Here is a 17,144-nt window from a genome sequence, read left to right on the forward strand (position 1 = left end):
TCGTCTGAACTCGTCGAGCTGATTCGATAGGTACCTATAAAGGTATATCTAAGACCCATAATTAATGATCTCCCAAATCGACCGATAACTATACCTTTCTGAAAGAAAGGCAAAAAAGGTTTCCAACCATGTGTTTCAAATAATCAACATTTGCTCTGGACCTATGGAGTGAAGACAGCGAGAAAAGAGTATCCATGATTCTAACATAGAGTCTGTGTAGCGGTGATATAACGTCACATAAATAATAACATCGCGCATTACAAGTTAAAAAAAATTATGATTGAAAGTAAACTGTTCAACCAAGCCATGTCTGCATGGGGCTTGACATTTTAAGATCAAGAAAGCATTTGTGGGCTGACTAAAGGATTGATTGTATTAATTTCAAAACGTTACACTCCTTGATAAGCATTTGAGTTTTAGAGATTAAAGGCATCAACTGATAATCACAGGAAATGAGAGGCCTGTTCTGATAACATGATGACAATGACTTAATTCTCTGGTGAATTGTTTTGTCATAGCTCTATATGATGAAAGCTCTACCATGGCATCCTGGTAAAGATTGCATAGTTTTTTTTTCTTTAAGTTAAACTTCCAGCAGCCTGTGCGTTTTGAAGATGTTCTAAGTATATTCCACCTTTTATTGCTCAATGTAATACATTTTTTGTCTTCCACAATTGATCGAAGATTTCAAATTGAATTTCCTTAAAAACAATAATACTGATTATAGTTCACATGGTAAAATTGATGAATTGATGTAGCAGACATTAGCCTTTGGTAACAGTCAATGATGTTGTCTTGCAAAAAAAAAATGAAATTTAAAAGCACAAAACGCACATACGCTAGTGTTTCCATTCGCAAAGCGCTATCCCGAGATGCACTTTTGAATATCCGATCCGTTGCAGCGGTCATTCACGCTGGATGAAGCGCGAATCCAACTGCTGAATTTAGTGGAATACTCTGGTTAGGTCACATAAGTCGGCCCTACGCAGACTTGGTTGAGTTCCTAGAGTTACCTTTAGCACAACGCTGATTTTAAGCCTAGGATATCCTTTGTCACATGCCAAACATTTGAATCAGTATTCTCCGTAATAACAGGGTTTTGTATTTCAGAAAAACCTTTTAACTTATGGTTTCTTGCAGTAGGTTTAAAATAAACCACTCTCGTTGTTCTTCAAAAAAGCTTCTTTACACTGGCAGGCATCAAGTTCGCCCCGAGAACAAAACAACGTTTGACTTGCTAACGGACTGTAGGGCACGAACTAGTTGTCGATGACGATTAACTATGCAGCAGAAAAGCATAAAGGTGGTTGAGACCATAGGCCATGCTACCGATCGTGTATGTTCGTCGATAAGGTGAACTGCACTTTAGTCAATTTTCCATCAAAGCTCTTAACACAAGATGACGAGAGCGGTTTGCCAGAATTTATAATTTTTTTAGAAGTGTTGAGAAGTACGTGTTGTTTGCCAAAGTAGTCACAGTTATCGTTAAAAAGCTGAAAAAAAAACAGAGAAGAGAGTGTTGTTGCTTCATAACGGGTTAATTTTTTTCAGCCAAGCACACTATTGTTACCTTAGCATTAAGATTTCGATCACGATCACTATTTTTGCGGATTAGCAACCTGTTCTCGAACCATAAAAATAGACTTCGAAGTTGGATTGTTCTTTTTTTCGAATAAGTTTTGCAGCTAATTCGTTTGGAAAAAAGGAACATTTTTTTCCGCATTGGTGTCCTTAGAATTTTGTATATTGCTTGCTCGCGGCTCTCCGGGAGGTGTCCCCACTTCCTACGCTGGAATAAACAATATCGACATGGGATTTGTTAGTCTTTTATTTCAAACGAATTTCCGGTCAACAGAGCTTACCGTTAAATAACTCACGAAGTCAACTGCCATGGTGGACAGGCTGTGGCAGCCTAACTTCGTCATCCTTTGAGGCATCGAGAAGTCTGCAACGCGCTGTAATGTTGTGGGACTCTCTTCCATGAGATCATCCAGGGAAACTATCTCTTGCCTCGACGGACAAATCTGTTCTGAATACATTACTTTCGCCCCGATCCAGATGACGAGCACACTATTTTGAACATGTTTATTACAAAATGAATACTGATAAGAAATGAAATCAAATGGGCAAAATGGATCGGTCAAAGCTGGTGGATTTGATTTGTTTACATTGATGGCTCCGCTGTTGTCACTTCTACACGCAAAAATGGAAACCATAAAATTAATAAAATATCATCCCAAAGTGTGAATAGGACCAGCGCGCCTACAGCTACGGGTGGTTGCATATTGAAGAAAAGTAGGCAAGACTATTTTGAAATTTTTGTAAATTATGTCAGTTTTGTAAATTTGTTTAATTTTTTGCTATATTGATTCTGTTAATTTTGCATATCCTGAAAACTTTTTCAGTTATATGATTTATATTCATTTTATCTATCCAGTTTTGCCAATTTTGTAAATGTTATCATTTCTGTCAAACCATTCAAAATTGGTCAATTTTGGTTAATTTTTGCCAAATTTTTGCCATAAATACGAAATTTGTCAGGTTTGTTTAAAGATAATAAAAGTTTGTGAATGTTGTCTATTTAGTAATTTTTATCAATTTTGTCAATTATGTCCACTTTGTTATTTAAGAAAATTTAAACCATTATATCATTTTTGTAGTAATTGACTATTTTGACATTTTTGTCAATTATGTCGGTTTTGTAAATTTGTTTTGTAAATCGTCTAGCGCTGGATTGCATTTGAATTTTAGGATTTTAATCTGAATTCTGAAACTCACTATTGGACCCGATTTTTTTTTAAATTAAGTTTAAAATCAGAAATACTTTAAAGTCCAGGTAATTCAACATCTTGAAATTAACGCGTCTGTACAAAAAATGTTGATAAAATTAAATTGGGTGAAACTTTTTGTTGATGCATTTTCGTTTGGACGCGAAATTACGCCTATTTAAAATGGGATTTTTTTTATCCGGGTAGGGCTAATAGATAGCGTCGATTTTTTTAAATAGGATTTGATTAGATGTTCCGAAGTTTCAAAAGCGTTTTTTTCGAGCTAACTGATAGTTTCGCCTTTATGAAATGTTACGTTCGTTTGTTGCTAGGTTTGTTTACATTTGGCGCGTTCGCCCTTTTTCAAACTTACTACAAAATTATCTAACAGATTCACGCTTGATTCGACGTATCGAAGCCAGCCATCGCTGCAGAAAAATGCGGTGTTTAACGCTACACCCATCGGTTTGATACGACAAGTTTGGGGTTGTACCCCTTTATGAAACACCGTATTATCATAATACGAATTTAGAGCTTCAGCTCTTAAATTTTTGAAACCGGTTCAGTTAACACTGAACCGGTACAGAAATTAAATATATTACAAATTTACTAATCTTTCCTACTCCTTCTTCCCGCTCGTTTTGTCGTCATGAAGACGTCATGAGTGGGAGTGGAGCGCGCCTATCGTGTAGCGAGTAGCGTGTAGCGAGCGCGCCTATCGTGTATATGACGTCATATATACGATAATCTTGATTTTAGTGATTGCTGGTTGTAGCTAGCAAGCCAAATTGGCACGTTTTTTGGAGTGAAGATTTGATGATAATTACTATGAAAATTTATTTTTCAAACTATTTTGTTTTTTTTTCTTTCTTTTATACATTGAAGAGGGAAAAAAAACAAAATTTTTAAGACGAAAATCATTTTTATTGCACTTCCCAGTTTCGCAAAAACGTGTGGACAATGTTTACTAAAAATCACACATGCACACACAAATACACTGACATCGTCTGAACTCGTCGAGCTGATTCGATAGGTACCTATAAAGGTATATCTAAGACCCATAATTAAGGATCTCCCAAATCGACCGATAACTATACCTTTCTGTAAGAAAGGCAAAAAAGGTATCTAACCATGTGTTTCAAATAATTTAACGTTTGCTCTGGGATCAAACGTTGTAGTGAAGACAGCAAGAACAGAGTATCAATGATTCTAACATAGAGTCCAATGATCAGTTAAATATATATTCAAAATCAATTAGAAACATGATTTTTTAATTACATTGGACAACGATTTCTCTGGGTAACCTATGGAGTGAAGACAGCGATAATACAGTATCAATGATTCTAACACAGAGTCCAATGATCGGTAAAATATATTTTCAAATCGATCAAGAACATGAATATAAAATTGAAGATTACAATGTAAAAAAAGGTATCTAACCATGTGTTTCAAATAATTCAACGTTTGCTCTGGGATCAAACGTTGTAGTGAAGAGAGCAAGAACAGAGTATCAATGATTCTAACATAGAGTCCAATGATCAGTTAAATATATATTCAAAATCAATTAGAAACATGATTTTTTAATTACAGATTACAATATAAAAAGGCAAAAAAAGGTCCCCAGCCATATGTTTCAAAGAATTCAACGATTTCTCTGGGTAACCTATGGAGTGAAGACAGCGATAATAGAGTATCAATGATTCTAACACAGAGTCCAATGATCGGTAAAATATATTTTCAAATCGATCAAGAACATGAATATAAAATTGAAGATTACAATGTAAAAAAAGGTATCTAACCATGAATTTCAAATAATTTAACGTTTGCTCTGGGATCAAACGTTGTAGTGAAGACAGCAAGAACAGAGTATCAATGATTCTAACATAGAGTCCAATGATCAGTTAAATATATATTCAAAATCAATTAGAAACATGATTTTTTAATTACAGATTACAATATAAAAAACCATTTTATAATTTATAATTCGGAGCTTCGGTTCCGAAATTTTTGAAATGGTTCGGTGTAAACTGAACCATTAAAATGAAAAAAATTCAATCATTGGCCGGGAAAATATGAACTGGCGTCTTCCTCCCATACGGTTTCTGTCACCATGACATCAAACCTGAGAGGGAGTGAAGCCTGTCTGTTCCCCCTTTCACACATCGACAGGTCCATACTTTTCGATAGCAAGCGCGTATCTATGACGTCACATATAATTTGACGTCATATATACGATAATCTTGATTTTAGTGATTGCTTGTTGTGGCCAGCCAGCTAAATTGACACGTTTTTTGGTGTGATGATTTGATGATTATTACTATGAAAATTTATTTTTCAAACTTTTTTGTTTTTTTTTCTTTCTTTTATACATTGAAGAGGGAAAAAAATCAAATTTTTTAAGACAAAAATCATTTTTATTGTACTTCCCAGTTTCGCAAAAACGTAGTGACAAAGTTTATAAAAAATCACACCAATACATACAAATACACTGACATCGTCTGAACTCGTCGAGCTGATTCGATAGGTACCTATAAAGGTATATCTAAGACCCATAATTAATGATCTCCCAAATCGACCGATAACTATACCTTTCTGAAAGAAAGGCAAAAAAGGTTTCCAACCATGTGTTTCAAATAATCAACATTTGCTCTGGACCTATGGAGTGAAGACAGCGAGAAAAGAGTATCCATGATTCTAACATAGAGTCTGTGTAGCGGTGATATAACGTCACATAAATAATAACATCGCGCATTACAAGTTAAAAAAAATTATGATTGAAAGTAAACTGTTCAACCAAGCCATGTCTGCATGGGGCTTGACATTTTAAGATCAAGAAAGCATTTGTGGGCTGACTAAAGGATTGATTGTATTAATTTCAAAACGTTACACTCCTTGATAAGCATTTGAGTTTTAGAGATTAAAGGCATCAACTGATAATCACAGGAAATGAGAGGCCTGTTCTGATAACATGATGACAATGACTTAATTCTCTGGTGAATTGTTTTGTCATAGCTCTATATGATGAAAGCTCTACCATGGCATCCTGGTAAAGATTGCATAGTTTTTTTTTCTTTAAGTTAAACTTCCAGCAGCCTGTGCGTTTTGAAGATGTTCTAAGTATATTCCACCTTTTATTGCTCAATGTAATACATTTTTTGTCTTCCACAATTGATCGAAGATTTCAAATTGAATTTCCTTAAAAACAATAATACTGATTATAGTTCACATGGTAAAATTGATGAATTGATGTAGCAGACATTAGCCTTTGGTAACAGTCAATGATGTTGTCTTGCAAAAAAAAAATGAAATTTAAAAGCACAAAACGCACATACGCTAGTGTTTCCATTCGCAAAGCGCTATCCCGAGATGCACTTTTGAATATCCGATCCGTTGCAGCGGTCATTCACGCTGGATGAAGCGCGAATCCAACTGCTGAATTTAGTGGAATACTCTGGTTAGGTCACATAAGTCGGCCCTACGCAGACTTGGTTGAGTTCCTAGAGTTACCTTTAGCACAACGCTGATTTTAAGCCTAGGATATCCTTTGTCACATGCCAAACATTTGAATCAGTATTCTCCGTAATAACAGGGTTTTGTATTTCAGAAAAACCTTTTAACTTATGGTTTCTTGCAGTAGGTTTAAAATAAACCACTCTCGTTGTTCTTCAAAAAAGCTTCTTTACACTGGCAGGCATCAAGTTCGCCCCGAGAACAAAACAACGTTTGACTTGCTAACGGACTGTAGGGCACGAACTAGTTGTCGATGACGATTAACTATGCAGCAGAAAAGCATAAAGGTGGTTGAGACCATAGGCCATGCTACCGATCGTGTATGTTCGTCGATAAGGTGAACTGCACTTTAGTCAATTTTCCATCAAAGCTCTTAACACAAGATGACGAGAGCGGTTTGCCAGAATTTATAATTTTTTTAGAAGTGTTGAGAAGTACGTGTTGTTTGCCAAAGTAGTCACAGTTATCGTTAAAAAGCTGAAAAAAAAACAGAGAAGAGAGTGTTGTTGCTTCATAACGGGTTAATTTTTTTCAGCCAAGCACACTATTGTTACCTTAGCATTAAGATTTCGATCACGATCACTATTTTTGCGGATTAGCAACCTGTTCTCGAACCATAAAAATAGACTTCGAAGTTGGATTGTTCTTTTTTTCGAATAAGTTTTGCAGCTAATTCGTTTGGAAAAAAGGAACATTTTTTTCCGCATTGGTGTCCTTAGAATTTTGTATATTGCTTGCTCGCGGCTCTCCGGGAGGTGTCCCCACTTCCTACGCTGGAATAAACAATATCGACATGGGATTTGTTAGTCTTTTATTTCAAACGAATTTCCGGTCAACAGAGCTTACCGTTAAATAACTCACGAAGTCAACTGCCATGGTGGACAGGCTGTGGCAGCCTAACTTCGTCATCCTTTGAGGCATCGAGAAGTCTGCAACGCGCTGTAATGTTGTGGGACTCTCTTCCATGAGATCATCCAGGGAAACTATCTCTTGCCTCGACGGACAAATCTGTTCTGAATACATTACTTTCGCCCCGATCCAGATGACGAGCACACTATTTTGAACATGTTTATTACAAAATGAATACTGATAAGAAATGAAATCAAATGGGCAAAATGGATCGGTCAAAGCTGGTGGATTTGATTTGTTTACATTGATGGCTCCGCTGTTGTCACTTCTACACGCAAAAATGGAAACCATAAAATTAATAAAATATCATCCCAAAGTGTGAATAGGACCAGCGCGCCTACAGCTACGGGTGGTTGCATATTGAAGAAAAGTAGGCAAGACTATTTTGAAATTTTTGTAAATTATGTCAGTTTTGTAAATTTGTTTAATTTTTTGCTATATTGATTCTGTTAATTTTGCATATCCTGAAAACTTTTTCAGTTATATGATTTATATTCATTTTATCTATCCAGTTTTGCCAATTTTGTAAATGTTATCATTTCTGTCAAACCATTCAAAATTGGTCAATTTTGGTTAATTTTTGCCAAATTTTTGCCATAAATACGAAATTTGTCAGGTTTGTTTAAAGATAATAAAAGTTTGTGAATGTTGTCTATTTAGTAATTTTTATCAATTTTGTCAATTATGTCCACTTTGTTATTTAAGAAAATTTAAACCATTATATCATTTTTGTAGTAATTGACTATTTTGACATTTTTGTCAATTATGTCGGTTTTGTAAATTTGTTTTGTAAATCGTCTAGCGCTGGATTGCATTTGAATTTTAGGATTTTAATCTGAATTCTGAAACTCACTATTGGACCCGATTTTTTTTAAATTAAGTTTAAAATCAGAAATACTTTAAAGTCCAGGTAATTCAACATCTTGAAATTAACGCGTCTGTACAAAAAATGTTGATAAAATTAAATTGGGTGAAACTTTTTGTTGATGCATTTTCGTTTGGACGCGAAATTACGCCTATTTAAAATGGGATTTTTTTTATCCGGGTAGGGCTAATAGATAGCGTCGATTTTTTTAAATAGGATTTGATTAGATGTTCCGAAGTTTCAAAAGCGTTTTTTTCGAGCTAACTGATAGTTTCGCCTTTATGAAATGTTACGTTCGTTTGTTGCTAGGTTTGTTTACATTTGGCGCGTTCGCCCTTTTTCAAACTTACTACAAAATTATCTAACAGATTCACGCTTGATTCGACGTATCGAAGCCAGCCATCGCTGCAGAAAAATGCGGTGTTTAACGCTACACCCATCGGTTTGATACGACAAGTTTGGGGTTGTACCCCTTTATGAAACACCGTATTATCATAATACGAATTTAGAGCTTCAGCTCTTAAATTTTTGAAACCGGTTCAGTTAACACTGAACCGGTACAGAAATTAAATATATTACAAATTTACTAATCTTTCCTACTCCTTCTTCCCGCTCGTTTTGTCGTCATGAAGACGTCATGAGTGGGAGTGGAGCGCGCCTATCGTGTAGCGAGTAGCGTGTAGCGAGCGCGCCTATCGTGTATATGACGTCATATATACGATAATCTTGATTTTAGTGATTGCTGGTTGTAGCTAGCAAGCCAAATTGGCACGTTTTTTGGAGTGAAGATTTGATGATAATTACTATGAAAATTTATTTTTCAAACTATTTTGTTTTTTTTTCTTTCTTTTATACATTGAAGAGGGAAAAAAAACAAAATTTTTAAGACGAAAATCATTTTTATTGCACTTCCCAGTTTCGCAAAAACGTGTGGACAATGTTTACTAAAAATCACACATGCACACACAAATACACTGACATCGTCTGAACTCGTCGAGCTGATTCGATAGGTACCTATAAAGGTATATCTAAGACCCATAATTAAGGATCTCCCAAATCGACCGATAACTATACCTTTCTGTAAGAAAGGCAAAAAGGTATCTAACCATGTGTTTCAAATAATTCAACGTTTGCTCTGGGATCAAACGTTGTAGTGAAGAGAGCAAGAACAGAGTATCAATGATTCTAACATAGAGTCCAATGATCAGTTAAATATATATTCAAAATCAATTAGAAACATGATTTTTTAATTACAGATTACTATATAAAAAAAAGGTCCCCAGCCATATGTTTCAAAGAATTCAACGATTTCTCTGGGTAACCTATGGAGTGAAGACAGCGATAATAGAGTATCAATGATTCTAACACAGAGTCCAATGATCGGTAAAATATATTTTCAAATCGATCAAGAACATGAATATAAAATTGAAGATTACAATGTAAAAAAAGGTATCTAACCATGAATTTCAAATAATTTAACGTTTGCTCTGGGATCAAACGTTGTAGTGAAGACAGCAAGAACAGAGTATCAATGATTCTAACATAGAGTCCAATGATCAGTTAAATATATATTCAAAATCAATTAGAAACATGATTTTTTAATTACAGATTACAATATAAAAAACCATTTTATAATTTATAATTCGGAGCTTCGGTTCCGAAATTTTTGAAATGGTTCGGTGTAAACTGAACCATTAAAATGAAAAAAATTCAATCATTGGCCGGGAAAATATGAACTGGCGTCTTCCTCCCATACGGTTTCTGTCACCATGACATCAAACCTGAGAGGGAGTGAAGCCTGTCTGTTCCCCCTTTCACACATCGACAGGTCCATACTTTTCGATAGCAAGCGCGTATCTATGACGTCACATATAATTTGACGTCATATATACGATAATCTTGATTTTAGTGATTGCTTGTTGTGGCCAGCCAGCTAAATTGACACGTTTTTTGGTGTGATGATTTGATGATTATTACTATGAAAATTTATTTTTCAAACTTTTTTGTTTTTTTTTCTTTCTTTTATACATTGAAGAGGGAAAAAAATCAAATTTTTTAAGACAAAAATCATTTTTATTGTACTTCCCAGTTTCGCAAAAACGTAGTGACAAAGTTTATAAAAAATCACACCAATACATACAAATACACTGACATCGTCTGAACTCGTCGAGCTGATTCGATAGGTACCTATAAAGGTATATCTAAGACCCATAATTAATGATCTCCCAAATCGACCGATAACTATACCTTTCTGAAAGAAAGGCAAAAAAGGTTTCCAACCATGTGTTTCAAATAATCAACATTTGCTCTGGACCTATGGAGTGAAGACAGCGAGAAAAGAGTATCCATGATTCTAACATAGAGTCTGTGTAGCGGTGATATAACGTCACATAAATAATAACATCGCGCATTACAAGTTAAAAAAAATTATGATTGAAAGTAAACTGTTCAACCAAGCCATGTCTGCATGGGGCTTGACATTTTAAGATCAAGAAAGCATTTGTGGGCTGACTAAAGGATTGATTGTATTAATTTCAAAACGTTACACTCCTTGATAAGCATTTGAGTTTTAGAGATTAAAGGCATCAACTGATAATCACAGGAAATGAGAGGCCTGTTCTGATAACATGATGACAATGACTTAATTCTCTGGTGAATTGTTTTGTCATAGCTCTATATGATGAAAGCTCTACCATGGCATCCTGGTAAAGATTGCATAGTTTTTTTTTCTTTAAGTTAAACTTCCAGCAGCCTGTGCGTTTTGAAGATGTTCTAAGTATATTCCACCTTTTATTGCTCAATGTAATACATTTTTTGTCTTCCACAATTGATCGAAGATTTCAAATTGAATTTCCTTAAAAACAATAATACTGATTATAGTTCACATGGTAAAATTGATGAATTGATGTAGCAGACATTAGCCTTTGGTAACAGTCAATGATGTTGTCTTGCAAAAAAAAAATGAAATTTAAAAGCACAAAACGCACATACGCTAGTGTTTCCATTCGCAAAGCGCTATCCCGAGATGCACTTTTGAATATCCGATCCGTTGCAGCGGTCATTCACGCTGGATGAAGCGCGAATCCAACTGCTGAATTTAGTGGAATACTCTGGTTAGGTCACATAAGTCGGCCCTACGCAGACTTGGTTGAGTTCCTAGAGTTACCTTTAGCACAACGCTGATTTTAAGCCTAGGATATCCTTTGTCACATGCCAAACATTTGAATCAGTATTCTCCGTAATAACAGGGTTTTGTATTTCAGAAAAACCTTTTAACTTATGGTTTCTTGCAGTAGGTTTAAAATAAACCACTCTCGTTGTTCTTCAAAAAAGCTTCTTTACACTGGCAGGCATCAAGTTCGCCCCGAGAACAAAACAACGTTTGACTTGCTAACGGACTGTAGGGCACGAACTAGTTGTCGATGACGATTAACTATGCAGCAGAAAAGCATAAAGGTGGTTGAGACCATAGGCCATGCTACCGATCGTGTATGTTCGTCGATAAGGTGAACTGCACTTTAGTCAATTTTCCATCAAAGCTCTTAACACAAGATGACGAGAGCGGTTTGCCAGAATTTATAATTTTTTTAGAAGTGTTGAGAAGTACGTGTTGTTTGCCAAAGTAGTCACAGTTATCGTTAAAAAGCTGAAAAAAAAACAGAGAAGAGAGTGTTGTTGCTTCATAACGGGTTAATTTTTTTCAGCCAAGCACACTATTGTTACCTTAGCATTAAGATTTCGATCACGATCACTATTTTTGCGGATTAGCAACCTGTTCTCGAACCATAAAAATAGACTTCGAAGTTGGATTGTTCTTTTTTTCGAATAAGTTTTGCAGCTAATTCGTTTGGAAAAAAGGAACATTTTTTTCCGCATTGGTGTCCTTAGAATTTTGTATATTGCTTGCTCGCGGCTCTCCGGGAGGTGTCCCCACTTCCTACGCTGGAATAAACAATATCGACATGGGATTTGTTAGTCTTTTATTTCAAACGAATTTCCGGTCAACAGAGCTTACCGTTAAATAACTCACGAAGTCAACTGCCATGGTGGACAGGCTGTGGCAGCCTAACTTCGTCATCCTTTGAGGCATCGAGAAGTCTGCAACGCGCTGTAATGTTGTGGGACTCTCTTCCATGAGATCATCCAGGGAAACTATCTCTTGCCTCGACGGACAAATCTGTTCTGAATACATTACTTTCGCCCCGATCCAGATGACGAGCACACTATTTTGAACATGTTTATTACAAAATGAATACTGATAAGAAATGAAATCAAATGGGCAAAATGGATCGGTCAAAGCTGGTGGATTTGATTTGTTTACATTGATGGCTCCGCTGTTGTCACTTCTACACGCAAAAATGGAAACCATAAAATTAATAAAATATCATCCCAAAGTGTGAATAGGACCAGCGCGCCTACAGCTACGGGTGGTTGCATATTGAAGAAAAGTAGGCAAGACTATTTTGAAATTTTTGTAAATTATGTCAGTTTTGTAAATTTGTTTAATTTTTTGCTATATTGATTCTGTTAATTTTGCATATCCTGAAAACTTTTTCAGTTATATGATTTATATTCATTTTATCTATCCAGTTTTGCCAATTTTGTAAATGTTATCATTTCTGTCAAACCATTCAAAATTGGTCAATTTTGGTTAATTTTTGCCAAATTTTTGCCATAAATACGAAATTTGTCAGGTTTGTTTAAAGATAATAAAAGTTTGTGAATGTTGTCTATTTAGTAATTTTTATCAATTTTGTCAATTATGTCCACTTTGTTATTTAAGAAAATTTAAACCATTATATCATTTTTGTAGTAATTGACTATTTTGACATTTTTGTCAATTATGTCGGTTTTGTAAATTTGTTTTGTAAATCGTCTAGCGCTGGATTGCATTTGAATTTTAGGATTTTAATCTGAATTCTGAAACTCACTATTGGACCCGATTTTTTTTAAATTAAGTTTAAAATCAGAAATACTTTAAAGTCCAGGTAATTCAACATCTTGAAATTAACGCGTCTGTACAAAAAATGTTGATAAAATTAAATTGGGTGAAACTTTTTGTTGATGCATTTTCGTTTGGACGCGAAATTACGCCTATTTAAAATGGGATTTTTTTTATCCGGGTAGGGCTAATAGATAGCGTCGATTTTTTTAAATAGGATTTGATTAGATGTTCCGAAGTTTCAAAAGCGTTTTTTTCGAGCTAACTGATAGTTTCGCCTTTATGAAATGTTACGTTCGTTTGTTGCTAGGTTTGTTTACATTTGGCGCGTTCGCCCTTTTTCAAACTTACTACAAAATTATCTAACAGATTCACGCTTGATTCGACGTATCGAAGCCAGCCATCGCTGCAGAAAAATGCGGTGTTTAACGCTACACCCATCGGTTTGATACGACAAGTTTGGGGTTGTACCCCTTTATGAAACACCGTATTATCATAATACGAATTTAGAGCTTCAGCTCTTAAATTTTTGAAACCGGTTCAGTTAACACTGAACCGGTACAGAAATTAAATATATTACAAATTTACTAATCTTTCCTACTCCTTCTTCCCGCTCGTTTTGTCGTCATGAAGACGTCATGAGTGGGAGTGGAGCGCGCCTATCGTGTAGCGAGTAGCGTGTAGCGAGCGCGCCTATCGTGTATATGACGTCATATATACGATAATCTTGATTTTAGTGATTGCTGGTTGTAGCTAGCAAGCCAAATTGGCACGTTTTTTGGAGTGAAGATTTGATGATAATTACTATGAAAATTTATTTTTCAAACTATTTTGTTTTTTTTTCTTTCTTTTATACATTGAAGAGGGAAAAAAAACAAAATTTTTAAGACGAAAATCATTTTTATTGCACTTCCCAGTTTCGCAAAAACGTGTGGACAATGTTTACTAAAAATCACACATGCACACACAAATACACTGACATCGTCTGAACTCGTCGAGCTGATTCGATAGGTACCTATAAAGGTATATCTAAGACCCATAATTAAGGATCTCCCAAATCGACCGATAACTATACCTTTCTGTAAGAAAGGCAAAAAGGAAGTAGGTATGATGAAATTCAGAATTTTAAGAAATCTAAGAAGACGATTATTTTTGGTAGTATCATCGACTTTGGCAAGCTTCGAGTCAACGTTAGCAGATTAACACCAATCAGCCATGATTCGTCAAAAAAAAAAGGAACGTGTTTCCAAAATTCAATTTGTTCAATAGAATAATAAATTTAGCCTCTAGTATTTTTTTCTCGACGCGTTGGACCAATATGCAACTATATCATAAATATGCTTTATCGAACATTGGGACATCATGATGCTTTGCGACAATTAGACATTGTTGTCCGGCCAGCATTGTCGTCGGATGCAGACCAGAAAGGGCAATAATTTATTCGATATAGAAATATTAAAGCTTGTGAATGATTCATTGCTGTTTTCTGGCACTTGAAAACGATTTGCACACCAGCTGGCGACAGCTTGCAGTTTTGGGGCTACAAATTGAGTTTGTCTATTTTTTGTTTTCATACATATCCATTATGAGTAAAAATTGTAAGCTCGATGTGAGTTCTTTAGCTTACATGCTTCCGAAAAGGTCAGATAGACTCCATTGTAAACAGTACGTAGTTGCTGACTTGAATCAAAGTGATTTGCAATCGGTTTGAATTATGACACTTACTATGGGAAAGGGACTCAAATATTTCCTTTAGACATACATAGAGCATCAAATCTTGGCACTTTAAATAGCGCTCGTTGCAGTGGACAGTGGACAATGGCCGGCAATTGATGGTTGCCATTAATAACACTGTTGACCATTAAGCTAGTCATTATCGGAGATTGATATGATTGGCTTAATATCTTGCCAATTGCTTCTGCCAACCAGCATACATATACTAGTCATTGTTCGTGATAGCAATAATCTTATTCGAATTTGAAGCATGTGTTTTTTGTCGAAAATCATAACAAATTTCTCAGGTTTAATTAACTATCACGATTTGAAATCTATCGAGAAAGTAATTCAAATTTTCTGCAGTTAATTTTACTTAATATTATGTTTCGTACACGAAAACTGTCAAAAACTTACCGAGCAAGTTATTCTTACTCACCCGAGAGTTTTTTGGTATTTTCTTTTGTTTGCATAGTTTTCGTTCCTGATTTAGTATGCATCTCAAAAGTTTTTTCCAATAAACTTTCAGCGTGAGTACTTTTGGACTTGTCACTTGTCCGCGTGTTGTGCATTGTGACGTATGGACAAAATTAATTTTCCGAAAAGTTTTTTTTTTAAAGTCGCGTTTTTTATGGGTTTATCGGAGTTTTTGGTCGGTTTTCTGCGACAATCATGGATCGCCTGCTGGAACGGATGGATCTGGACTCTGGACAGTCGGAAGCAGGTGGCCAGTAGCTCAACCTCCGCTGTTGAGGAGCCCTTCGCCAAGAGGACTACATCATCTGCAAATCCTACGAGTTCGGCTCTCGATGGGAGGCTCGTTCGTAGGAGTTCGTCGTTCGATAAAAGTTCTGTGTTTCTTTAAGAGTAAAGAGGTGTAAAACGCTACCTATTACCCAACATTTTTGGATTTTATTCAGTGTTGTTTTAGAACAACACTATGCATCCAAGGTGTAAGTCATGTGGGTTCGATTATATTGGCATGGAAGCAACAAAAATGAAATGCAGTCTTTAGGATGGTGCAGGTATAAAAATTCTGCTCGAAATTGAATCCCAAAATAAAAAAATAAAAAGACTTCAAAAGATCGAAAGATCAGATCGAAAATAAACCGATTTAATCGATTTTTCCAGAGCTAAAGAATCGATCCAAAAAATCGGAATTTTTAGTTCGAAAGATCGATCTTGCAAAGATCGATCCAAGATCGACCAATCCTAATCTGGACAGTCGGAAGCAGGTATCAGGTGAATTTTACAATTTTTTGAGTTGTGGAATTAACTTCCGGGCTTTTTTATTTTTTACAAGGGATTTTAAGCGTCAACTCATCCCGACTCTTCCGAATGATGATAATATCTTCCATCTTCGACATCTGAAAAGTGCCGATTTTTTTGCTAATCGAAAGTAACCAACACTTTCCAGTCGGTATGAAAGGGGCATTCGGAGGTTATAAACTACCGCCCTAATGTTCCAGGACAATGTTTTTGGGTGATGCATCAGTTGATCCATTTTCTTTTGTAGATTAAAAATTATTTTTAGAAATGCGTAGGTGAGATTAGGGCAAGTTAGACATCGTGAATCCGTGCGGAAAATCAAAAATTTAAATTTTCCTCAAATCGTAATACATGCGAATTTATTTCGATCGTGTCTCTGTCATCTGACAACGTATTTCAAATTCGGTAGGCTCATTTGAGAGCTTCTGACTATTACTTTGTTTAGAAATGCAACGCCGTGCCTTTTCTAAGTTGTTTCAAATGTACAAATCAAGGTGGAATTTATACACACTAAGATTGCATTTTTTTAAACCACAAAAGATCTAACATCTGGTCGCAGTGGTAGGAACCCAACAAAAAAAAAGATTGCATTAACTCTTCTTGAGACCATGATTCTCTGAATCACAGGAAAACAGTTGAAAATGACACTTGAATTGTCAAAAAACATGTTTGCAAACATTTTCCTGGGCCACTGCTCAGCTCACCGAATCTGGCGACGAACTTTCGATCCCGAAATTCGAAGGAATTTCCTTTCGAGTGTTCAGGATAACGGACAACTTCAGGATAAAAATCTCCTGTATCTTGCGACGTTGCTAAAATGACAGTTGTTATTTCGCATTCATGTTTGTTTTTTTTTGGAAATTTTTATTTGTTCGCTGTCGGTTTTATCGTGGAAGTGAAGGTATGTATGCTTATATTTTAATTATTTTCCTCTAACAAATATATCTACCAATTTGTTTCCATTCATCTACAAAGTGCGTCATGTTCAATCGTCTAGCCGAAAAAGCGGAGTTGCAGAAGGCCGTGCTGGAGGAACAGTTCTTCCCGAAGGATCCTTCAGCGCAGTTATACCTGAAACCTAACAGACCGTCGCGTCGGTTGATTCACTCAGGTCGGCCAACTTGTTGAACAAAATATAGGTACAGCAATCGGCGGAACAGAAGGTAAA

General features: G+C 35.6%; 3 protein-coding genes across 3 annotated transcripts; all 3 read right to left on the reverse strand.

The window, feature by feature from the left end:
- Positions 1-1,065: 1,065 nt before the first annotated feature.
- On the reverse strand, positions 1,066-2,154 carry LOC129744184 (uncharacterized). The gene is made up of 3 exons (XM_055736596.1): positions 1,863-2,154; positions 1,571-1,789; positions 1,066-1,493 (listed from the first exon to the last, which is right to left on the reverse strand). Exons 1-3 carry the CDS (start codon positions 2,037-2,039, stop codon positions 1,326-1,328), a joined length of 564 nt encoding a protein of 187 aa, XP_055592571.1. The 5' UTR covers positions 2,040-2,154; the 3' UTR covers positions 1,066-1,325.
- A 4,173-nt stretch (positions 2,155-6,327) lies between these two features.
- On the reverse strand, positions 6,328-7,416 carry LOC129744054 (uncharacterized). The gene is made up of 3 exons (XM_055736383.1): positions 7,125-7,416; positions 6,833-7,051; positions 6,328-6,755 (listed from the first exon to the last, which is right to left on the reverse strand). Exons 1-3 carry the CDS (start codon positions 7,299-7,301, stop codon positions 6,588-6,590), a joined length of 564 nt encoding a protein of 187 aa, XP_055592358.1. The 5' UTR covers positions 7,302-7,416; the 3' UTR covers positions 6,328-6,587.
- A 3,854-nt stretch (positions 7,417-11,270) lies between these two features.
- Positions 11,271-12,359, reverse strand: LOC129744083 (uncharacterized). The gene is made up of 3 exons (XM_055736437.1): positions 12,068-12,359; positions 11,776-11,994; positions 11,271-11,698 (listed from the first exon to the last, which is right to left on the reverse strand). The coding sequence occupies exons 1-3, from the start codon at positions 12,242-12,244 to the stop codon at positions 11,531-11,533; spliced, it is 564 nt and encodes a 187-aa protein (XP_055592412.1). The 5' UTR covers positions 12,245-12,359; the 3' UTR covers positions 11,271-11,530.
- Positions 12,360-17,144: the final 4,785 nt, after the last annotated feature.

This window comes from Uranotaenia lowii, chromosome 2 (genome assembly GCF_029784155.1).
Source record: "Uranotaenia lowii strain MFRU-FL chromosome 2, ASM2978415v1, whole genome shotgun sequence".
In the NCBI taxonomy this organism is placed as follows: domain Eukaryota; kingdom Metazoa; phylum Arthropoda; class Insecta; order Diptera; family Culicidae; genus Uranotaenia; species Uranotaenia lowii.